The 26985-nt window shown below is 35.6% G+C and overlaps 1 protein-coding gene across 3 annotated transcripts in view; it reads right to left on the reverse strand.

Annotated features, from left to right (window-relative positions):
- RSH1 (RELA/SPOT homolog 1) overlaps nucleotides 1–26985 on the reverse strand; it is a 199202-nt gene that overhangs the window by 96601 nt on the left and 75616 nt on the right. For all 3 annotated transcript variants that reach the window (XM_089813727.1, XM_089813728.1, XM_089813726.1), the window contains 2 exons: nucleotides 13643–13750; nucleotides 13425–13522 (listed from right to left, as the gene is read on the reverse strand). In XM_089813727.1, coding sequence (XP_089669853.1) covers nucleotides 13425–13522; nucleotides 13643–13750 — 206 coding nt within the window. The remainder of the gene's footprint in view (nucleotides 1–13424; nucleotides 13523–13642; nucleotides 13751–26985) is intronic.

Raw genomic sequence — 26985 nt, forward strand, 5'->3', positions numbered from 1 at the left:
GAAAAGTTTCGTGCTATTACTAAAATTTTGTGGTGACAAAATGCAGGATAACAATTACCATTTGCAAAGGACCAAGGTCGGTGCTTCTTGTCCATGGAGTTTTGCTTATTTCACTTTGAAGATGGATAATTGTGTTGCATTCATGAGCATGTAGGAAATGACAATGCATTGCAAGTAGATTGTATTGTGTTAGATTGCAATATGTTGTGTTGTGTTGTGAAGTGTGTGGAGATTGGTTGCATTGTAATCTTAGTCCTTGTTTGCTTTGTTTTGCTATGAGTGTTGTTATGGGTGTGAAGACTTCACTCACCCTTTGGGAAGGGAAGAGAAGTCTTGAGTGAAGGGGTTAGTTGGGCTTGACAATGTAGTTGAGAACCCTGGAGTATGGGCTCCATTGTATCCATTATCATTCATATCTCTCTATGGGGGTGATAAGGGAAGTATGGTGTAGAGAGGAAGATTATGGAGTATGACCTCCAAGAAAGCTATAGTTGATGGTAGTGTGTTTAGGAATTTATTGTGAAGAGGAGGATGGTTGTGAAAGCTCCGAAAGGGCATGAAAATTGCTTATTGCAGATATTGTTTGATATGGCAAGTCTCCTCTTTGAAAAGCCCACCTTCACCCTATGTTCGTGGTTCTATTTGAGAACCATTGTTCGGAATGTTCAAGTGATGCATTGTGGTGTTTATGCATTTGCAAGAATGTACGTTGTATCCCATTTGAGCCTTGTTTCCCCTAGCTCCAAGGTGATCTCTTTGGAGGCCTATGATTGGGAGGAGAGTCTTCGTGGTTCTTGTTGTTTTCTTTGATATATGTGCAGGTTTTGTGCTTATTGGTTTCAAGAAGAATCTAGGGTTACCCCATGTGTTGATGAAGCAAGGAATGGGATATGTCATTGAATAATGCATTTGAAAGGAATTCTCTCTCTCTCTCTCTCTCTCTCTCTCTCTCTCTCTCTCTCTCGCTATATATATATATATATATATATATATATATATATATATATATATATATATATATATATATATTATTGAATATTGCATTGTACAAATGCACCCTTCATTCATGTCTTTGGTGTATTTATTGTGAAAAGGAGATCTTCACTCTATGTACATCATTGTGAAATGTAATTTCATGGAAGAAATGATAATCTAGGGGGATGATTATAGTCAATTGCATTGTAAGTTCAATCACATTCATTTAGGTGTATTGAAATGGAAGGATTGATGCATCAAAATAGTCATAGATGGAATGTAAAGCAGATTCATTTCAAAGGATAGCCAATGTTTTGATAATTATGTATTGAATATGCATTGTTGGTATCATGATCAATTGAATCACAAAGTAATACAAGAGGATGTATTTCAATTAGAATGTTCGTATAAAGAAATTCCCTTAAGCATTAGATTATCAATAAATGTCATTCAAGTTCCATTATTCATAGAAAATAGTAATTTATTAGTTCCGTGCTTGATCATGTTTTCAATTCATTTCATGTTTTAAATAATTGTTCAAGTGATTCCTAAATTGATTCTTAATCTAGGTATTTATATGGAAATGTGAAAGTAGGATCATATTACTACCAAACCAATATGTTAAACATCATAGTTGAAATAAGAGGATGAATCAAATTGATAAACTTCCATAAGAAAATAGGCCTATACATGCATATTAGCTCTCTGGATTTTGTATGGGAAGTGGGAAATAAATCCCCTCCCTATTACAGACCACTAAAATAATCCTAGGGAATATTCCCTAAGATCTCTAACTTTCAAAAATAAAAGTATATCTAACTAGCAAACAATAAACTAATTAGATATAACCTATGCATAAGAATGCAATAAGGGAAACTCAAGAGAAACATGTGACCCTTGGGTCACAAGTACATGTTTAAAAAGAAATAATAAAATGAGTTACATGTACCTTGACGACCTGTCAATATATATATATGAAATTCCTATTTAAATCCTCATCCTATATATGTAATGCATCCGACTGAAAGATCAACAAACAAGGGAAGATCACAAATTATTTAATCCAATACCGATGGGGAAGTACAATTAAACCAACTTGGCACTTTTCAAACATAGTTGTGCTATACTCAAAGGGGAGAGGGCACCATGTTTTAGAGTTATAAGGACATGTGATTGGGAGGTGGGGAGCGGTCCCCACCTTCCCCAAATCCTCCACTATTAAGCTCAAAAGTACGCCCAAGTCTGCAGGTCACCAATTCTTGGTAGTAGGAAGTTGGGTGCACGGGAGAGAGGGGTCATGGGGCACGTAACAAGATGAGACCACGCCATAACACCTTCCTCTTGCATCGGTCGTTGTTCCATGCGCATGGGGTGTAGATTGATGGATCACCCTAGGAGGGGTGACTTCCATGGCACCAATCCCAAACCACACGTGTTGTGGTCCCCTTCACAACTACCCACACCACCTTTCCTCACTTAAGTGGGTAGGAATTAGAGCTTACGTGGGGTGCCTAGGGAAGTGAAATGTCATGTTAGTAAGGGGGTATGTGTTAGGGATGGGTCAGCAAAAAGGGGCTTAGGAAATAACGTATGGGTTCTTAGTCAGGATAAAATTGTAAATTAGTTAATGAGTTAGGATGTGGGTTAGTTAATAAATTAAATTGAATTGATAGTAGGGGATTAGTTAGTAGTTAATTTGATAGATAAAACAATTTAGTTAGAGTAGTTATTAGTTAATATTTGTAGTTGCTTAATAGATTAAAAGTTAGTTAGTAATTGGTTTTGGTTAGTACTGTTAGTAAATAGAATAGTAGTTAGCTAGGTAATAAATCAAGATAGGAATATGTGGATGTGTTTGATGTTAGTAGATAGTTAGTGTAGGGAATAAAATCAATTCGCTTAGTTTAATTATTAATTAGTATAAATAGTAGTTAAGGGAAAAAAAAGGTGTCTGTATTAGAGTATGCTGATATAAACATTGGTTAAAGTGAAGGAGAGGTTTATTAAATTAGATAATAGTTAAACCATAAATGGTGCATGGTGAGTTGCAGTTAGTTAATAAGATTAGTGGTCAAGTATTATCTAAGTCAATACATTTAGTTATTGATTAATGTAAATGGTTGAGATAGTTAAATTGATAAGGATCATGTAGTTAGGGCAAGGTACAAGTAGTAAGTAGTAGTTTGGTAGTTTAACTAGTTAGTAAAGTAAGTTAGTAGGTTATGGGTGTTCTATTTCATGTGTTAGTTTATATCCATATTATTTCTTTTAGAGCTAAATGGAGTAGTACATAATGTAAAGTAATATTAGTACGTTAATGAAGTTGTTAGTTTGGCAACTATTTTTTAATGAAGGTGTTAGGACTGACATTAGTAAAAAGGTTGGTAATGTACTTATAATTACTATAATTTAGCATAGTATCTATTAAATGATATATCATTATAATAATTTTAGAGGTAGCAATGAATATTAAATGTGGTTATAAATAGGTAGTAATATTTAATGTATTTAAAATTTTGAATTTACTAATTAGGGTATGTAGATGTTAGGTCATATATTACATAATATAACATGCTGATATATAAGTATATAATATTTCATCAAACTGACTCATTCAATAATCTATTAAAGAACTTAATAAATAATAAAAATTGTAATTTATTGTATACATATACTCCCCTCGCGATCTCTCCCGTCGTGACTTCCTCCCTTCTGCACCCACTCTTCACCTTCATCACGGCCTTCCATGGCGTTCGTGCTCTATGATTCGGGTGGTCAAGGGGTTTGCTTTCGTCGCAATTTTCTAAACGAGTTACTGGCTATGGGTTTCGATTTTCTCCTGCCTGCTTCATTTTTCCCTTTCGGCTCATGCATTCCGACTTATTCAGAGGGTTTCTGCAACGCATTCCATTCCATTATTTCTTTCCTTCGACTCACGGATTTCGGTGGTTCTTTCTCTAATACTGTCATTCTGAGAGCTCGATTTCTTCTGTTAACCTTCTTGTTCATATTGCAGGGTGTTGTATTTTCTCTTTCTGATCCATCTCCCTGACTGATTCATTCTGGTTTTGCCCTCCACTACCGGTTTTGTTTCACTGATTAGGGTTTGGATTTTGCTATGCATATTGGTTTGATTTGCTATATTCTTGGCCTAGATTTTTTATCTGCTGATTGTTGTCCACTGTAGCGGTCTTACAGCTCCTAATTTCAGTTTGTAATGGTGGGTACAATGACTACACGTGATACCTAAAATCAAAGCCTCGCATATCAGCAATTATGTGATCATGTTTTTAAGTTGGAGAATGATAACACCTTGCTGAAAGAACAGGTTGTTGAGTTGACAGAGGAAATCGAAAATCCCAAACAGTCCACAGAATCGAACACCTTGAAAATCCAACGTTTTTCAGATACTTTCATCTCTGAAACAGCAGGGGTAAAATCCAACTTAGAGGCTGTTATTGAACAAATGGACGGGCTGGAGAAAATCAAGGAACAACAGACTAAAATGGCAACAATACACTCTTCTCTAATTGCGGAGACTGAACAAAATGTGAAATCATGGGCTTCTATTTGCACCAATACAAATAATAAAACCCGAAGCTAAATATAGACAAGATTGTTCAAGATAAGATTGATGATGAGCGTGTACGACATGCACGTGAGCTCAACTTACGTGTTTGTGGTCTTACACCCACTTCTGATCCTGTTGTCGCTGGGCATTCCTTTCTATCTAATAAACTTGGTATCTCAGATATTACCTTAGATAGGTGCTGGTTTGGTACGGGGGACACCCTTTTCATCAAATTCTTCTCTTTTTTAGACAGACTCTGTGCCCTTAGAGCTAAGAGAAAGTTGTTTTCTCTACCCTCAAAAATTTATCTGGATGAAGATCTCACTAAGGCACAAGTTACAAAACTCAAACATGCTTGGGGAATGTTGGCAGAGGCTAGGCGTGTTAGGGAATGGGTTGTTATTAGGAATCTTCATGCAGTGGTTCGTGATTCTCCTCCTGCAAGTTGGGTAGATTGGACAACCTCCAAACTGGCATGACGGTCTCAACAGCAGTCTGACAAGAGGAAGCTCCCTTCTCTTCTTGTCAACTACTGGAACGGTGATGGCTCTTTATGGTCATTACCGGGTCTTTTTCAAGATGCAGTGGGGTCTTCAGATATTTTGGCCGTTACTGAGACTCACGAGAGCCCCATGCACCCTCTTCCAGGTTATCCTAGTTATCAATGGCTGTCAATTTGCAGAGATGAGTTCTGGAGTTCTGGTGGGGTCCGTGGGTCCGGAGGTGTTGCTTGCTTGGTTTGGGATGATATTTTCAATTTCACTTCAATTGTTCACTCTGACGCCCTTGCCAGATTTATGTGGGTTAGGATTGGTCGGCAGAAATACTAACAGAGAGATTTTTTATTGCTATTTGTTATTTTCCTCCAACGTCCTCTCCTTATGCCATTTATGACCTAGAGAATGGGGATCCTTTCTGTGACCTTTAGGAGAGCATTTCACAATTTGAGGCTTTGGGTGATATTATTATTCTTGGAGACTTCAACACTCAAACCAGGGATCTTCAGACTCCTATGCATGATCATGGTTCTGATTCGAACTGCACTTATGAGTTAGACCCGACTAGTATGGGACTTCAACGCACCTCGGAGGATGCTTTTGGACCGCCCTCTGGCAATGGTCGTCACCTTCTCCAGCTTTGTGAGTCTTATGGGTTGTTGATTCTGAACGGTTTATCCTCCCTAGGTCGAACCTCTTTACCTGCTGGTTGCACTGTAATGGTGCAAGTGTTGTTGACTATGTCATTTCCTCTCATTCCTTCATTTCTTCCATTTGTAGTTTCACCATTTCACGTCTCCCCTTAGCTAATCATGCTCGTCTTAGCATTTTTGTTTGCATCTCACTCCACCCATCCCTGCCTTCTCACTGTCCAACTAATCTCGTCTCCCTACCTACTCGCTTTCATTACCCTGAGAACGATGGTGAGCTTTTTATTTATCACCTTATGAGACTTTTGACACCCGCTAGCTTTAATGAGTCGCTACTTCTGACATGTTTGATTCATTGGCCTCTACCATCTAGGATTCTGCTCTCCTTTCTATTCCCCACCATTCCCCTCCCTCTCTCAGAGCTAAGCATCGGAATACTTGTCCTATGAATAAATGGTTTGATGCCGATTGCAAAGCTTTCCATCGCTCTAATCGCATTGCCTTTGAGGCTTAGTCTCCTACCTTCACCCATCTACACCTTTCATACGTCCATTTTTTTCGCTACAAGAAACGTTATTCTGCCTCCATTCAGTGCAGAACCCTCTACTCCACACTTATTTAGAATCCCCAGATCTTTTGGCATACCCTTTTCCCTAGTTGCTCTCCCCATCCTCCAGTCTTAGCTACCACTCTCTAACCTCCCATATCATTACGCTTTATGACATTCTAGGGCAACCTCTTCTCCACTCCACTCCACCTCCTTACTGTCACTAGTTCACCTACTCTAGTATTATGGAGGCCATCAGATCTTTGAGATGCAGCAAAGCAGCAAATGAAGAGGGTTTTCAGGCAGAACTGTTCAAACTTGGTGCCTCGGTTCTTGGATCATATCTTCCTACACTCTTTAATAGAGTGATTTGCATTGGGTTTCCTGAATCCTAGTCTAGACATGTGGTTTACCCTATACACAAGTTTGGGCCTGCTTCTGATCTGGGTAACTACAGAACTATTATGATAGGACATACTTTTGCCAAACTTTATGCCACTATCCTGAACACCATGTTATCTAGTGAGCTCGATTGAAAAGGCTGTAGAGCTAAATGTCAAGCTGGTTTTCAGGTAAACTATCAAACTATGGATCATGTTTTTAACTGAGGGCTATCATTGATGAGGCTAGACACCGCACTCAGAAGGTCTATTGTTGTTTTGTGGACTTCCGTAAGGCCTTTGATTTTGTTCCTAGGTTGGCCTTATTTCAGCAGCTTCATGCGATTGGGATCTCAAATATGTTGCAGACAGCTATTATGAGGCTTTATGAGAAGGTGATCGGTGGGCTCAGGACTTCAGAGGGTTTTTTTGTTTCGATTCAGAGCACCATTAGGGTGAAGCAGGGCTGTCCTCTTTCTCCTACAGTGTTTGGTTTGTATATTGATGAGTTGGAGGATTTCAATATGAACTCCTCTCAACTGAGAGATGGGTGTTATTTACACCAGGTCTTGATCTCCATTCTCCTCTTTGCTGATGATGTGGTTCTCTTGGCCTCTTCTCCCGACAGCTTACAGAGACTCCATGATGTTTTGGCTTCTTTTTGTGATCAGCGGCAGCTTGTGGTCAATTTGTCTAAGACTCGGGTTATGGTCTTTAACTATTTAAAGATCTCTCATCTTCACTTCTTCCAGGGGTAGGAGGTTGAGATTACTCCCTCTTATATGTATCTCGGTGTGAAGTTCTTGAGGCAGCGCTTCAGCTTGAGACCAGCTATTCAGTCCAGAGTTAGTAATGGCATGGGTTCATTGCTGGAAAGACAATGCTTCAGACATCATTTTCATGATATTTCATCCAAGTTGTCCCTTTTTGACTCCTTGGTTTGTCTGATAGTTCTCTATGGTTAGGTTGTTTGGGGGCCTTATCTTATTGCTTTTGATTGGGCTTCTATTGAGCGGGTTCAGACGTCGTTGTTACGACATATCATTAGATGTCACAAACTCACCCCCCACAGCATTGTCTTGGCTGAGTTTGGTGCTCATCCTCTCAAACTCGTCGTCATTTTTGACTTGATTTGGTTTCTTCATCGACTTCGTGGTTTTATGGAGACTAGTGTTGACCTGCACAGATATTCTCATCTAGCATACTATTCTTCAATGCAGATTATGAGATCCGACACTTCTACTAGGTCTCGATGTTGGTATGCCGAGGCCACCTCTTTGTTGGGTTCGATCAGGATTGACATAGATTGTCTTCCTCACCAATTTTCGCTGGATGCTCCTGCTCATCTTCTCCCCTCACGTCAAGAGTTGAATGAACATGTCAGACAAGGTATTTATAGACGGTACATACCCACTACCTGGAGTAATCCCCCGAGGGGTCTACGACCTAGGATGGCTTTTTATGCTAAGCATTTTCTTGAGATTCAGGATGTTATTATTGTTGGCCCTGCTTATCTCTATCGACGCTGGAATCATGGATCATTCACTAGTTTACCCCTCTATTACTAATTTCTTTGTAGCAAGGAAGGACCCTTAGTCTTTACCTTGTCTTCTTTCGTGTTTTGTCTCTTTCTTGTGTTTCTTCTCTGTCACCATTTGGTGCTTCTTCTTCGGCCGACTCTTCTATTTCTATGCCCAGTCCCATAAACTGCTTTAGTTTTTTGTGGACATTAATAATATTATCTTATCTTCTTATCTTATATATATATATGTATGTATGTATGTATGTATGTATGTATGTATGTATGTATGGTATGACATCAAATTTTATAATTCATCCAATAAGTTGAATGAACATGTCAAATAGGATATTTATAGACGGTACATTACCACTACCTGGAGTAATCCCCCGAGGGGTCTGCGACCTAGGATGGCTTTTTATGCTAAGCATTTTCTTGAGATTCAGGATGTTATTATTGTTGGCCCTGCTTATCTCTATCGACGCTGGAATCATGGATCGTTCACTGGTTTACCCCTCTATTACTAATTTCTTTGTAACAAGGAAGGACCCTTAGTCTTTACCTTGTCTTCTTTCACGTTTTGTCTCTTTCATGTGTTTCTTCTCTGTCACCATTTGGTGCTTTTGCTTTGGCTGACTCTTCTGTTTGTATGCCCAGTCCCATAAACCGCTTTAGTTTTTTGTGTATATTAATAATATTATCTTAGCTTCTTATCTTTTATATATATATATATATGTTTGTATGTATGTATGTATGGTATGACATCACATTTTATAATTCATCCAATAAGTTGAATGAACATGTCAAACAGGATATTTATAGACGATACATTACCACTACCTGGAGTAATCCCCGAGGGGTCTGCGACCTAGAATGGCTTTTTATGCTAAGCATTTTTTTGAGATTCAGGATGTTATTATTGTTGGCCCTGCTTATCTCTATCAGTGCTAGAATCATGGATCGTTCACTGGTTTACCCCTCTATTACTAATTTCTTTGTAGCAAGGAAGGACCCTTAGTCTTTACCTTGTCTTCTTTCGCGTTTTGTCTCTTTCTTGTGTTTCTTCTCTATCACCATTTGGTGCTTCTGCTTTGGGCGACTCTTCTGTTTGTATGTCCAGTCCCATAAACCGCTTTAGTTTTTTGTGGACATTAATAATATTATCTTATCTTCTTATCTTTTATATATATATATATATATATATATATATGTTTGTGTATATATATATATATATATATATATATATATATATATATATATATATATATATATGTTTGTATGTATGGTATGACATCACATTTTATAATTCATCCAATAATTTATGAACATTACACCTAATAATCAATATGTAATGTATCATTTGATATACATGTATGCTCCACGAGGCATTGAGAGTCTAGATATGTTTATCATATCATATGAGTGGTGATATGATTATGCACTAAATAATCCGAGCTCGACATTACTAAAATGCATGAATGCCTAGAGATATGGATACTTAGAGACCAACCACAAGAAATACTTGATGCTACCCTATTAGCTGAATATACAATGAGTAATGAGACTATGTCCTAAGACTGTTTCTAAAATTATCAACCTGAATGCAAGGTATGGGAAGGGTCCCCTTGCTAGTAGGTCACCTATAAGGTCCAATGGTAGTAAGGTCCAATGGTAGTAAGGTCTTACTTGGATACTACCATGGTCTTGCTACCTAATAAGCTTTGTTGACAAGCACCTTTTCTAAATCTAGATGCATTCGTAATTGTCATCACAGCTTAGATTGGGTATGCCTAGCAAGTAGGACTTCGATCATGGTGAAGGGTGAATGCCTTGAACCAACCTTTAAGGTATCCCTTCGAAATTAGATAACGATATTTGAGGGAAATATGAGTTCGATACAAAATTTTACAGAATAGATGTATCTTGTTTGCTCATCTAATCGCAAACTCTAACTGCAACTTGTAAGCAACTTAGTTGTGACAAGTATATGCCAACATGTGATACTCTAAGTTTAGCCTTTAAAAAAAAAAAGTTTTGATTTTGCCCTACAATTTTGGGCATGACAAGAGAGATCACAATTCAGAGGGGGAGCGGGGGGGGAACTCGAAGACTTGTTGAAGACTGCTTGCAAGTCATCTAGCGAGGCACAAATTGCATTAGAATAAATAGGTGGAAGAATGTCAAGAGAAGGCATTAAAGCCTAAGAGAGGTTAATGATAGGATTCCCCTACTAAGATGGTGGGTTCACATTTTTTAGTCATTCAGGATTGCTCTTGAGAAGATTAGGAATTTTCTTCTTCACAAGAGGGCAACCATGTCTTGGGTGCCCTTCTCTTCTCCACAGAAAGAAGGACTTGAGGCTGTTGAGTGAAAGACAATTGAATTCCTAACTCTATCTTATTCCCTCTCTACAGCCATGGCCATCTGGGTATTAAGTCTAAAAATACATATAGGGGTGGCCGAATTCTTACCTCTATCTTGCCCTTTACCATCTCCTTCTCCATCGCTGCTCAACCTTACATTCGAACCTTGCTCTTGTTAGAAATAGATAATACTGAGAGGGGGGGTGAATCAGTATTTTCAATCTTTTTACCCACAACTGAATATTATTAATTACTTCGCCACATGCATAAGAAAATAAACCAACAATGTTGAACAATAAAAACAACCATACATAGAGAGAGCTCATAACACCATATTTTGCTAACTAGGGAAACCCTAGCCAAGGGAAAACCCCAGTGGGGATGAAACCCACTAAATGATTCACTATATAAAAGAATCCGGTTAAGGATATTGACCCTGTTAGGAGTCTATGAAGAATGTATAGTGTCTCGAGTCCCTGTTAGGAGACTAGGCCTTGTTAGAAGCCTCAACCCTGTTAAGAGTTGCATCAACCTTGTTAGGAGTTGGTGTATCATATACAAATGTGTGCAAGAAGAGCCCACTGCCCTAACATGCAACTATACAATAAGTTCTTCAAGAGAATAGGTATACATACAATACTGGATCACTTCTTGTACTTCGCAAAACTTCTGATTGTCAGTTCTTCACATAAAGACTGACTGCACACATATCAATTTGCATCATATCTCGCATAACATTGCTTCACATCACATATCATCATATATCGCATTGCATTCACACTTTAACTTCACAATTGAAGTTTTTTACTTATATCAAACATATTAAATAAATTCTTCCTAAGTCAACTTACATCATCCTTAGAATCGGCTCATCAAGATTTAGTAATCAAAACAATTCTACAAGTCATACAAGTCAATTTGCTGACATGCTCTGTTCTACACTGTGAGGTATCTGCATCAGTATTTTCTCCATAACTTGAACTAGGTTGATCGTACAGACATGTGCACTGGTATGCATCATCAGGATAATGTCATGCATCTAGGGTTAACTGCGCAAGAGAATATTCCAAGGGAATATTCTGCTATCAACAAATCTTGTCATGCTATTGTAACACTGTCCAATACTTAGACAATTTTCCTTCACAAATAATCATGACTAAACTACAAAACAAATGTTGCCATAAATGACAGCCACATATCTCACCTTATTTGATTGATTGGTCATATTGCTAACAGCTCCTATTGGCAGTAGAATTTCATTGTTGAGAGCCTGTTTGAAGGACCAAGGTTGTTCAGGATGCGCCAACAATTCCTTTTTCAAAGTGAAAGCTTCTTTGGAATGTAGGGTACCCAGTGAATTAGTCTCCATATTATATTGGATCGACAAGCCCACAACATTAATTTCCCTTGACAGAAGTAGATGGAAGGTACATAATGGAGGATGGCCTTCCACCTATGGAGAAAGCCTCAAATTATAACCTAGGCCTCTGAGCCTTGTTCCAGAGTGCTCTTTTCTATACTTCGATTCTATAATCTCTTGCTTGAAGTTATGTTGTTTTATGAAAGATATGCCTCCAAAATATTGGAATTGTGATAGGAAGATGAGTGGATCAGTTGGATCCTTTGAAAAATCTATGATTTATTGATTAGTATTAGTTTTGAATAGCGTACAAATAATCAAGATATAAATCTATATTTACCTTTAAGCATTATTTATAATAAAAATAAAAATAACGACAAAAACATTGTTAGATTTTGAAAACAAATATTTTACAAACTTAAAATATATAAAAAAAGAGCATATCACACCCGTGTGTTGTAGCTGTGCATTGCGTCTGTAAATCATACCGGGCAACAGCCTAACATATCTTTAAAACTGTTTCATTTTGATCTTCATTTGGGCAGTTCCTTGACTCCTTGACTCCTTGTAGAGAATAGGCTCTAAAATTTCTTTCCACACCGCTGATTTCTGAGAGATTATCGTGCAATTTCAGAATTTTTTTGTAAAAAACTCTGTAATTTATAGGAAATGTTGGCCCCAATTTAATCTGTGATTTTATCATTTGACTTAGCATATCACAGTATCCGCAATTTTTTCAACAATGATTTTATTCATGTTCTATGAAGTAGACAATTAAAAGATATATGATAAAGTACACTTTAAATTATAACAATAATCCATATAAAGAAAAGAAAAAAGAGTAACCAAAGGTCGTTATTACGTATGGGTAAAACCTCCCAAATTTAAAGAGGGTCTCCAACTCCAAGAAGTGGTGGTCATCTATCACCTAGCTGAACCAGATACAGTACATCTTAATTGGATTATGGTGACTTGTGAAGGCACATCAATGTCTCAATATTCAACAAAAGGTCTTTCTCTAACACACCTATTATGAGATAGATGACTCCTTCGCCTTCAAAAACAAAAAGCATAATACAGAAATCGCAAGAAATTAATCATTCCATTTAATTTGTTTGATTATCATACAGTAATGTATTTTAAATCACGATTGTTATATAACTATTATGAATTTCATACTATATAACTACAATATGTATCCCATAGTTATTACTACGATATAAAAGTTGACATCCTTTTGTAGAATCCATTATGTAGTATGTTCCTGAGAAACCAGAAGCAGTAGAAACAAGCACTGTTTCTCTACTCTTCAAGCAACACAGTGGTTATTCATACCAGTGATAACATCATAACACATACTGATAGAAGGAAAGCACAAAAAGACCAAATAAACTATCGAACTAATATCTGATACCACTCAAGGAAAAGCTCAAGAAAACTAGAAATTTTTAGATGGGAGCTGCCTCATCAAACAAAACTTACAACTAGAGATCAGATTTGAATAATTTAAGCCAGACAAGCACTAGAAGAGGATAGACTTTAAGTCATGAAACTCATCGTACCTATACAGCTCCTTGCAAACAGAAACTACTTCAACATCCATAGTCTTGAAGTCAAGAAACTGATCTTCTTGAATTCTCTGCATCAAAACCTTTTTTGCCTGCACATAAAAGTCTCAGCGAGATTTTTTTTTTTTAATTATATTATCCTGGACAAAAACAAGAGTCTCAGTACTAATACAGCTTCATGAGCTATTCACAAAAGTCAATTAAATAATCACCTCTGATAATTCTTTTTCTTGTTCCTTCTGGATCAGTTCGACTCGTTTTTTCAGGTCAGCAAAATCACGTGGATTTGTATACAGAAAGGATAGAGCTTCAAGCTCAGACTGTCCAATTGAAGATGACATATCACTAGATGCTCAGGAATCAGAACTATTACAAAAACAACTTAGTTGAGAAGATAACAAAAATTATCATCCTACGGAATCATTATCATCTAGCTTTCTAAGAAGAATTATGATATGAAATTAAATTGAACTTGATGAAATTCTAAGTAAAAGCACAGAAAGTAAGAACAAAAAACTTCGAAATTTACCAAGAATTGGGAAAAAATATGAATCAGAGTTGAGTCAAATGTTTAAACATCCCCAACCACCAAATCCAACGGCAACATGGGTGCTTTGTTTTCAAAATAATAACTTTCAACACAGTTAAAAAAGGGGGCCATTTAGGCAAGCATTAAAAAGGTATTTATCCTAGCCAGAATTGGGAGGAGATGGGATTCCACATTATAGTAGTAAGTATATGGAAAAGGCTATGGCCATGTGATATATAAAAATAGTCACAGTAAAATGTACCTATTTAGCAGATATGAAGTCTTTATCTTTTTATTAGAATTAACTAACAACAATGAAATTTGGGTAAATAAAAATAGAGAGCAAACATTTTAATTATGAAGTTTCGAGAAGAAGTTCAAACTAATATTGTTGGAGTTTGCAGCTGCGATAGAAATCTTTTTCTCTGGGCATTATTTCCATTATAGTCACCTTCAGCTAAAAAGGACGTTTATGATAATTGTAATATTAAATATAATGACGTGTCATTCATCATGCATTGAGGCTAGGTTGCACGGGTACCTCCCCCTCCCCCCCCCGGACCACGCTCTAGTTCAAACCGGTTCCAAGTTCGGGCCCTGTTTAAACTTGGTTCGGCCGGGGTCCTCTTTCCGTAGGCCTGGTTCGATCTGGTTCAAACCCGGGCGAATCACGTCCAAAAAATCGAACCCAGTTCGAACCCGCGGCTACGGACGTGATTTTAAGTGTTTTATTTGTAATTTTGTATAATGTTTTGGCATCCATGTAACCTTAAAAAGTGTTATTAATAGATAGAACGTTGGATAAATTTTAATGTCCAACAAGAGGCCTAAGGGACTGCCAATGAAAGAGCAGAAATCCAGCAAACTGCGGGAACATGTAACAGTGTCCGGACAAAGACAAAACAACAAACAAAGCAAAGCATAGTATAGATTCTAAAGCATTCACTTCTCAGAAGACTTTCTCAAGGAGAATTTACACCCATCATTTCCCTGACATCTTGCCAATAAATACATCAGTACATAACTTACAAGCGAAATAAGGCAACATAGAATCAATTGATTACCCATTTTGGGTCAACCTTCAACTTAGATTACGTGACAAATGAGTATCTCTTCCATCAAAGTCATTTGTGACTTGCATCTGACCTTGATGATTGAGACAACTCTACACCCTATGTATTTATATTACTTTATCCAAGCTCATCTTTTGGCCTTAGCCTTTGTTTTGAAAGCCCTTTTACAAGTTCAGTGCATCCTGATTGGCATTATTTACTCAAGACTCGAATGTTTAGTGATTTGTTTCCATCATTAACCACCTGTGAAAATCTAAGAGAAGCTAAAAACCAGGTATAAAATTGCAAAATGGAAAGATTAAACAAGATTAAAATAAGTTCATTTTCTCAGTTTCAATCATTTAAACCAACCGGCCCTCCGACCCCACCCTTTTTGAATGGACAAGGAATCACACTACAATTCTATGGGGGGGCCTACCCCTACTATTTAAGGGTGAGGTAGTGAGTAGGAATCAGAGATGGGTCCGACTGGCTCATTTACGATAATAGGGGAGGGGCGATAAGAAATTAAGTTAGAGCCCTTAAGCGTTGCTTTGACACAATAGATTTTCATTCCATTAGTTAAACCATGAACGTGAAACAATGATACTTGAACTTGATATTTTAAATGTTTTGAATCTTTGATGTTGAAGTTGATTGAACTATGTTACTATATGATGGTATGATCACTATGATATGTTATTGTTTATGGTGTTTTAAAGTTTTTGTTGTTTAAATGTGTTTATGCTACTATGCTACATTCTAATTTTAACTCATGCTTCATAAAAATGTATGTGTGTGTGTGTATATGTATATGTATATGTATATGTATATGTATATGTATATGTATATATGTATATGTATATATATATATATTTATTTATTTATTTATTTATTTATTTTACATGTTTTTGTACTAACGAATCCAAACCCCTTTCCAAAATTTTGTCGAACCAGCGAACTGGTTCTCGAACTTCGAACTTGGAACCAAACCCAAACCGGCAACTTAGCGTTGAGGCATGGAAATACAAAGATTTTTTGTTCGTAATAAACAGTTATATTATTAGGATTTCAAGAGAGCTTTTGTTGTAAAGTGAAGAGTCTCTCTTGAGTTATATATATCGCATCTAGCAAAAGACATTGTACACTTGAATTTATTATCAATAAAATAATCTTTTGTTGGTGTGGTTGGGTTTTTCCCTTCATTATAGAAGGGCTTTCCCAAGATATTTCTAGTGTTTTTTGTTTCTGTTTTGGCTCTTTCTTATTGTTGTTTTCATTGATTTCTGGGCTCAAATCCAACATGGTATCAAAGCCAAGTTGATATTAGCAATGAGTCCAGTTTTGCATGATTTGTATATGAGCAATTGTCTAATGCTTCTGTACATCTTCATGCTCTGTTGGAAGTCTTTGTGTACTCCTTTTGTCTCACATTTATGGTTACTTCATATGTAATGCTAAGCACAGGGACTATGACAAGTCTGTGCATAGTGTTATTTTATGAAGCTAATGCTACAGCTACAAGACTATGACATGTTTATTGTTGCATTCCTATTTAGAACAGCTCTCCCTCAATTGTCTTCTTCAGGCATTAATTCATTTTCCGGATCACAATCTGAAGCATTTTTTTCTTTAAAGATCATTGCATAAAGATAGTGGATCGTGTTTTGATTTGCCTTCCTATAGAGCCCATGATCGATTCTCCGCAATGTGTGTTTTGTTTTGGTAGTTTGTAGTATATGAGCCGCTGTAATCTGTCGCATCGCATTTGGGCTTCTATCTCCTTGGCTTTACCATCGTCTGTTTCATTTCATGTGCTTCATCTTCTTACTCCCACGGCTAGATATTCTCTCCCTCGTGTGTGTTCATTTTTTTCACATGTTTTGTCTCTTTCTTTTAATGGGGAATCCACATCTTTAAGATCTTTGTGACTCAGTTGCCTACCTATCTATCTGATGTGTCAATACTCGAAAGGTTTATCTCTCTCAACGGTGTCCATTTTCATTCTCACGGATGGGATCGAGATTCAGTATTATTCATTTTTTATTTATTTTTGGTTCTATTCTCATATTATTTTATTAATAAACATATGCCTGTTAATATGGTAACGACAACACCTGCTTGTGTCAGTTCATTTTTATTTCATGATCTTGAGTGTTGGGATTCATATCAAGCGCATGTGTATACATTGTTGCATGATACAAGCACGACTCTGTCTTCTAAGTGATCTGAACATCGAGCAAGGAGCGACTACAGTGGAGGAGGAAGAGGGAGAATTTGGCAATAATATCAAAGTCTGAAATGATTGTGTTGGCCTAGCTTCTATGGGATGCAAAGTCTCACCAGGAATTTAAGATTGAGAGAGATGCTCAGGATAGGTATCTGTGAATTTGGGAGAGATCATCACCATCTGGAGGTTACAACAAACAGATAAAGACATAAGAACAAGCAAATGTTATAAGACTCCTATGTTATTGGAAAAAACAGTGACCATTTGCAGATGAAATTGTGAAATCTTGCTAACCTTGGACGCACTCAAGGATAGGCTAGAGAGATTTGTCTTAAACATTCTAAGTGCAGGAACAAACTCTTCATATGGGCGATAAGAAGCATTCTTGAAAAGTACTGCCGAGCAAGTGTGTTCTTTCCAGTAACTTCAACAAAAAAGGCCACTCCGGAGGGTGCAAGAGCATTAAGATTAGTGGGAGCCTCAAACATGATGAAGATGAAGTAATGGATGGTTGGCATTGAATCCACAATAGTAATTCGAATGATTAAAAGAAAGGAGTCTTAGACAGTCTTGCGTGTAATTTTTGGAGCATCTTGAATGAGTGTTGTGATTGTGCAAACTGGTCATTTACTTGAGGCAAGTTTACAACGATTTGGATCTAGAGGAAGCTCACCCATCTCGAACATCACTTTGCTTATAAGACTTCTATAAAGATAAGTCTTTAATGACTAAATAAAAGGAAATAGTGTTTTTCATTTTAGCATTGATTTCTATATGATAATTTGATTTCATTAATCTCTCTTTGTTGCAGGAAGCAACAAAATGATTTATATTTGCATTTAGAGGAAGCTCATGATTCAGAAGGACTCAGCCTTAGAGGGAGGTTACGTCATCTATCTAAATATGATGATCAAAGCTATTTCTATTAAGAGGGAGTACCTAAGGAATCCCTGTCATGCTTATGCATATTGTTAATATTTTGATATTTTAGATTTTGTACTCTTGATGGAAACAAGTCTTAGCTGTAATTGCATTTCTTGCTAATTATGAGTTCTTATTCATGATAGTTATAAGGTCAACTTAATAACTCTTTCACTCTGAGAATGAACATCATGTTGAGAGAGTCCATGATAACATCACGTTGAGATATTTTGTGATGGGAGTTGGAAGTCATGTTGAGAGAGTCCATGACTATATCACGTTGTGAAATCCGTGATAAAATGTTGATTGTAAACCTTACTAACTAGTCATGTTGAGAGACTCCATGACAGCATCAGGTTGAGTGAGCCCGTGATGGAAGTTGTTTGTGATTTTTCATGTCGAATGATTCCATGATCAAGAGTAATTGTTACAGGTTTATCATGTTGAGTGATTCCATGATTATTAACAAATTGTTCTCTTAGTGTCATGTTGCAAAATTTCATGACAGCACCATGTTGAGAGAGTCCGTGATGAGAACTGATTGTAATTCTTGCATGTTTGTCATGTTGAGAGGTTCCATGACAGCACCACGTTCAGTGAGTCCATAATGAAAGTTGAATGTGATTCTTCCAAGTCTATCATGTTGAGTGATTCCATGATTATAAGTAATTGTTACAAGACTATCATGTTGGGTTATTCCATGATTATTAACAATAAGTATATTGTTCTCGTAGTGTCATTTGAGAGATTCCATGACATCATGATAAAAATTGTTTGTGTTTCTTGCCGAGTTTTCAAGTTGAGAGATTCCATGAAATCTTATAGGATCTACGTGATTAGATTTTATCATTGACTGTTCGGCTAAAGATTTCTCTCTTGCTAAGAGGGAGTGTTGGAGTTTGCAGCTGCAATAGAAATCTTTATTTCTGGGCATTATTTCCGTTATAGTCATCTTCAGCTGAAAAGGACATTTATGATCATTGTAATATTAAATATAATGACATGTGTCATTCATCATGCATTAAGGCATGGAAATACGAAAAAGTTGTGTTTGTAATAAAGAGTTATATAATTGAGATTTCAAGAGACCTTTCATTGTAAAGTGAAGAGTCTCTCTTGAGTTATATATATCGCATCTAGTGAAAGACATTGTACACTTGAATTCATTATATGATTTTTTGTTGGTGTGGTTGGGCTTTTCCCTTCATTCTAGAAGGGTCCTCCCAAGATATTTCTAGTGTTTATTGTTTCAGCTTTGGCTCTTTCTTATTGTTGTTTTCATTGATTTTTGGGCTCAAAATCCAATAAATATGACTATTATAAATATAAAATTAGGTTGCCCATTGTCAACACTCATTATATCCATGTATATCTTCAACAAATACGAATAGGAAGAGTGGAGAACAATACTAAACTATAAATCAATTTTCCTATTTGTCATACACTTCATCCACAATTTTGGAGAGGCCATGACTGCTTTCTTATACTACTTTAACCTTACTTATAGTTTAATACCCAAAAGGCACCCAAATGCCTTTCTGCAAATTTAGATCCCTGCAAAAACAAAAATATTTACAAAGACTAAAATGTCTAATCATTTTCACGGGGAAAGCCTCACAAAAAACTAAGTTGTATGCTAAATATATCATATTAATAAATTTATAATTTAATACATTATAAATAGAGTATATAATCTATAGTATATTATATTATATAGAAATTGCGACAAATACTTACGATGGTTGTTTCTGATGACCAATCAAATTGGGAGGCACAAGGGTCCATATTGTGATGTCAGAATCATTTGGATCTGCCAGAAAATGTGAAGCTTTGGGACATGTTAAAGAAAGGGAATGGCCTTAGGGAAGACAGAGATTGAATTTCAGAGACAAGAAGATAGAACATTCATGTAGGATTCCAAGTCAGATCTTGAATGAATATAGGGCTGTCCAAAACCTGTCATGTTTTTCCATCATATCCTAGCATAAATAGCCAAACACAATGACTCTAATTTTTAATCAGGTCATATTTTTGAATTGTTCACAAAAGAGAAACTCTACAACACTCAATACAAACAAATGAGAGCTACTATTAGAAACCATTCCATTGGATCAAAGCCAATCATCCTGAACCGTTTTAAAATAGACGCACTCATGATTTAAGACCTTTTGGCTCCGTCCTTTGGTGACCTCATGGACCATGGATGGATTCGTGCTTGACTACGTCTTTCTCCAAATCTGCCCTATATTTTCCACTTTCACCAATGTAGTTTCCAAGACCTCAGGACTGGCTCCCTGTGGGCCAACCTTGAAATAGGTCGACTCAACTCAACCTCTTCTAGAATAGGTCGACTTGCTCCCCAGGCATTTTAAAATCTCAGGGCAAGTTTTGTCTTAGGGTTTTTAATTTAATAATCGTCGTGCCCAAAAATTAGTATAAAAAGAAGCCTAGGCAGCTCATTTTCACAATCCACAAGCTATCCACAATCAAGCACACATGCAAGTTCAAGCAGTCAAGCAAGAAAAATTCATTCAAGCATTCGAAGCATTCAAAGATTCAAGGATCCTTTTGTGAGCATTTCTGTAATGTCCCCTGTTAGGATATTAGTTTATAGAAGCAATCCCTTTATAAATTTCTCTATTTTTTGAATTTTGGATGATGATTTCTCAAAGTTTTTATTATATATATCTTTCCATTCTAAAAAATCAAGTCTTTTCATTATAATAAATATATTATAGTAATAATAATACAATTATATTAATTATACATTAATAACATAACATATATTATATTAATTATATATTAATAACATAACATATATTATATTAATAATAATATAAATTATATTCCTTATTAATATATACTATTGTCAAGGTTGCATTGGTACTCGTACCCACACCCCTAGTACTCGTACCCATGTACCCACACCCTTAGTACTCGTACCCACGTACCCAAGTACCAGGTACACGTATCCCAAGTACCAGATACTTGGTGGAGAGCATCATAACTAAGGATCTTAATTAAGATTTCTAATTTTATTTTTTCGGTTTTTTGTTTGTGTATCAGCTTGTTGTTTATCAAGCTTAATTCAATACCTAAACAATTTAAAAATTTGATACAATATTGATTAACAATAAATTTTATCATTGTTCAAGTCAGAAGTTTATCATTTGCAATATGTCATTGTCATATGATTTATCATCTTCTTGTCCATGTTTAAAGTCTGCCTTCTCTATTATGCATCTAAACATTTATCACTTACTATTACAAACATATAGCAAATCTGAAATTGAAAACAATACATTGCATCTGCAAACTTAATCATTGTTGTTTTGAAATACCATTGTCATGACTCATAATTTCAGAATTTCTATAAAAATAGAAGTATAATTAAAAATAAAGTTTGACATACCCATGTACCCCCGTCCCCTATTATGAAAAACACCCGTACCCGTACCCATACCCTAGTACCCCGGTCCCCGTGCAACCTTGACTATTGTTAATATTAATATTATTATTTTTATTGATATGGCATAATATATTTACTTTATATATAATAATATTTAATTCTCATAAAAATAATATATTATGTAATTTTTAATAAACTATAACATTATTTATATAATTATTATTTTATTATTTATCTATATTTTAATTGACGCGGATATCGCATTCATCTCCTCTCAAATTTTGCTTCTCCTCAAGCAAAAATCATTTATACATAACTTTTGTAGAACCATCATGCTAAGCATATAATTGGATGCAAGAAGTTTTTAGCACACATTATAATGCATGAAAACACAACGCATACATGTAGTAGACATGAATGCATGAAAACACGAAGCAAACACACGAAAAAACGAAAGCAGGCACATGAATGTATGAAAACATGAAGCAAACACAATGTAGACACATAATACATGCATTCTCGATTAATGCCTTAAAGTTCACTAGAGTCAAGAAAATGATTTACAAATTTTACTTCTTCAATGGAATCCTGCAACCACAAGTGATCATTAGTATATGCGTGTATGTATAAGTTTCAAGAAAATGTGAGTCAAGATAATTTATTACAAGCCAATCCCATACTTCCACACGAGGTGCATTACTTAGGGGGTGCTTGTTTGCACTTATTATCATTCTTTAGTCGAGAAGAACCCTTAGGATGTAAACAAATTGCTTAGGCACCACACTCAATAGTCTTCCTCAAGGTCTCTATGGTTCCAAGCCCACAATCCCATCTTGGAATGACCTTAAGGCAACTTGATCCCATCTTGGTCAAACGTCAAGGCAACAATAGGGACATTGATCCTACCCATCTCAAAATAACTGATTGGTTGGACTAGCTTGAATACACCTTTTCTCTATCTCCTGAGGCTACCTTTATAGGTAGGTAATAAACTCTATGTGAATTAAAAAGGTCATGTTATTCCGATTGTAACTCTGGTCTAAAAGGAATGCTAAGATGCAATAGGTTGCTTTGACACCAAACTCAACGATCTTTCTCAAGGTTTATGTGAATCCAAGCCCATGATCCCATCTTGGAATGACCTCAAGGCAACTCAATCCCATCTTGGTCAAACCTCAAGGAAACTATTGGGACGTTGATCCTACCCCTCTCGGAATGATCTGTTGGCTGGATTTCTACAAGCTTTTCCCGTATTGTATCCCTATCTATCCCTTCTAAACTGGATTTTATAATGGGATTGACCATGAATATTATTTAAATGAATTAATTCCAATTATTATAATAGATATTATACTTAGCTCAGAGATTCATAGTCTTATTCTACCAATAGAATATCCTTTCTTCTGTATTGGTGATATATTTAGTCTGATTTTTGCTCACAATAATCTTCTCTCGATCTGCTGCAACTCTACTTTCATTTAGTTATTTTTCTTCTCTACATCTGATAATATTCTTGTCCCGAAATCAGCATGAAAATATTCTCGCACTCATTCCTATATATTTCTGTATATATCTTCTTTATCTCTGTATATATCTCTCATATGTGCATACGTACTCTTTATGTTTGCTTCTTTACATTAACCTGAAGTTGTTTGAGCCTCCAGAATTTCAGCCACTGATGGTTTGATTTATATTTCAAGGTTTAAACCTGCACTCTGTAACATACCCGTTGTGTCTAAACTTCAAAAGTTGAGGTGGTTAATCAAATGCTTACTGTTTTATAATTCGAAGTTTTATACCGCAGTTTGTCTGAATGGCCACTGGCAACTTCATAACTCCATGCATACATTGTATTAAAATAAGATAAATTTATTCAAGACCCAGATGTAATAGTGAGTAGACCAAAAAAGACCTTAAATTTCTAGTCTTGGGTCATCTGCATTTTGTCAAACTAAACTCTGTTCTGAGTTTTCTGAAGTTCTTTAGTCTGATATGCAATTGAGTTTGCAAGTATATATGGAGATATTGGCTCAAATACTGCCCACAGATTTGGAAACGAAGGCATGCAATTTTAACATAGCTATTTGCATGCATATCTAATACTACCGCCTTTAAATTAGTGATCCAGAGAATGTCAGTAACCTCCAAAATATTTCATAATATGCTGATGGAATCCTTCGTGTGCCCAGTTGTGAAGGAATGCATTCCAAAGCAGAGGATTGTTGGTGCTGAATATTTCTATTGATTAGTTCTGTGTGCAGCAGTACAAGACATGAGGATACAAACCCAACTTCCTCAACAATTTTGTCAAAGATTAAATTCCCACACAGTAATCCCTTCTCCAAATTTCCGCCAGCTTAGGAGAAAGATATTCTGACTTCAACAAGAGTTAGATGATAGTGTATTGAGTCCTGTCACACCTTGTGGATCCCATGATTCAATGCCTTCGAATAGAAGTAAAAACCAGAAGACACTTGCAATGACTGTGCCGGCAAGGAGCAGAAAGGCCTTCTATGACAACCATGACAATCTACAGTATTAGTTTCAGCATCCCTCAACAGCATTAACCAACATATTTCACGACCTCAGTATGTTAAAATTGAATCCTCCGCGAACTAAAATTCTACTGGCTGCTGTGACATATGAAGAAAACTATTGAAATCAAAGACATGACCCTTCACATTTCTTAAAATGTTCATCTACAGATGAAAGAATCTTTGTATGCCTTGAATCATTTGTCCATACAAGGGAGACTTTTCATAGTCATAAATTATCCATTCTCAAAGATAGAATAATTTCTGACCACCTGAGAATAATATTAAACATTAACCATCATTCAGAAATATAAGAAGATCCATAATGTAACCACACAATCACCATCTGTCTCCGAGAATAAACTCATTGTTTTCCAGAAAACGATATCAACATTCCTTGCCGTGACACATGGAGTCACCACAGATGAAACCAACGTGACTCATAATTGATCTCTTTAACGGTTCAGCTGCTCAAGAAGACTCTCCAAGTTTCTCAAACCATTCACCTAATTAAAGAAAACTCTTTGTAGTCTAATCCAATTGTTCTCTATGCTGCCAGGAACTGTAATGTTGATGAGCCAATATTTTTACTTCTACAAACCCGTCAATTGTTGTTCATAGGTCCTCTATAAATTCATATTCCTTTGAACGCATAATTCTTTGTTGCTGCACGATGAAATAAAGTCTTTCATCCTCTCCAATCATTATCGCCAAATACTACACAGGGCATATCAACCGTATCTCACAGCATGGTGGTTCTCACACAAGACTGCATATTCTGATACTCATGAATATGAATCTCCTGATAATAATTGTGATGAAATATTTATGCAGATACAACCTTTGTTGGGCCCAAATATTTTCAAAGCACTCTTCTCAAAATATTAAAGTTTTGTGAAACCTTTCGATTTAATTTAATTGAGCCAATTTTCATAAGATATGCACCATGATGTAAGTCTCATTTTTATTTTATTTTCAAAACACTTTGCACCTGTATACACCTCCCTTCAACTTTCTTTTATTTCTCATGCTTGTGAAACATCAATTTTATTTTATTTTTTATTTTTCTTATTCATTAAACCTCACAGGCTGGCATTAAACCTCACAGGCTGGCAGAAAGACCAGCTCTGACACCATTTGTCATGTCCCCTGTTAGGACAATAGTTTATTAATGCAATCCCTTAATAAATTTCTCTATTTTTTGAATTTTGGATGATAATTTCTCAAAGTTATAGTTATATATATATATATATATATTCAAAAAATCACGTCTTTTCATTATAATAATTATATTATAGTAATAATAACATAATTATATTAATTATATATTAATAACATAACATATATTATATTAATAATAATATAAATCATATTTCTTATTAATATATATTATTTTTAATATTAATAATATTATTTTTATTACTATTGCAGGATATATTTACTTTATATATAATAATATTTAATTCTCGTATAAATATTATATTATTCAATTTTTAATAAACTATAACATTGTTTATATTATTATTATTTTATTATTGATCTATATTTTACTCGATGCGGATATCACATTTCCTCTTAAAAAATCTAGCATTTTGTTGGCCATCAAGGGAGGAGATCTATATTGAGGCATTCATCTTCTCCATTGATGCACATTTACATCCATGGCTCCATGATATGGTTTTGGTAGATCCATTGCATTTGTGGAGATTGCTTACATCCTTCATTGCGAATTTGACATCCACACCATACAAGCATTCAAAATCCTTATTGACAAGGGTCTCTACAAGCAAGGTGAATACTTATATTTGTCTTGCTTTCTTTTACATATTTACATTTCAATTTCAATGTTGACTCCTCAATTTAAGGCTTGACCAAGGCAAGCCCTCTTCCGTCTAAAACAAAAAACATGTTTTTATTTGTGCAACAGCAAGATAGCCAAATTGCAACCACAAACATGAAAAACATTTCCGAAGAAGTTGCATTGATTCATCTTTAAAAAAATTCCAGTAGGTTTTAATAATTTTGTCCCTTGGAAAAAAAGTTGTTTTGGGCCCCTCCCTCCTTAGATTTGAAAGACTTGGACAAAGTCAAATTCATTCTACCCAAATTGTGCAAAAATAGTTGGATGAAGAAAGCGGTTGGATAGAAAGATTCCAAGGGCAAAAGCAATTATGCCTAAGGATTTCAATTTAGAAGATTTTGAGGATAAAATCATAGTCATGTGTCACCTCGAAATGAGGCTAACCATCTTTAAGTGTTAATAATGGATCTTTTTAGTTGTTCAAGCTTTACTTACTTTATTGTAGACCCTTTGTTGTTTATATAGCTTTTATTATGATTAATACTTAAGACATTATACTCCTCAAAACATATTATTAATTTTGGTTTTTTAGTTTGTTTATATTAATGGACCATCATACACATAAATAGTTCATATAAACGTATAACGGTGAAATATACAGACAATTATCTTATGCATATAAAGGGATGTTTGATTTGTTTCTTTGGTAGTATCTTATAATTTTACTCCTATGTACAACTAGTAATCAAGAAATAGCCAAATCCTCTTCTATAAAGTACAGATTTTAAAACACTTAGTCTTCCTAGAATAGTTAATTAAGATAATCCGGTCAAATAAAAGTAAGATTAATTAATCTAGATGTTGCTCTCCATATAAATGTTTTCTTTTGAAAGGTACTTATGATTAAAATATTATAATGTGTCTTTAATGGTCATCTTAGTTGGTCTTTAGTTTACTAGGTAGTTTCTATTTCCGTCTTTAGTTCACGATTGTTTCTTTTAGAAACATCATCTTTGTAAATCTTTATAAGGAGTTTTCATCTTCTTTGTTTAATACAACTACAATAACACTGATTTACC

This window comes from Cupressus sempervirens, chromosome 2 (assembly GCF_028749045.1).
Source record: "Cupressus sempervirens isolate cs-2001-9-10 chromosome 2, ASM2874904v1, whole genome shotgun sequence".
Taxonomy (NCBI): domain Eukaryota; kingdom Viridiplantae; phylum Streptophyta; class Pinopsida; order Cupressales; family Cupressaceae; genus Cupressus; species Cupressus sempervirens.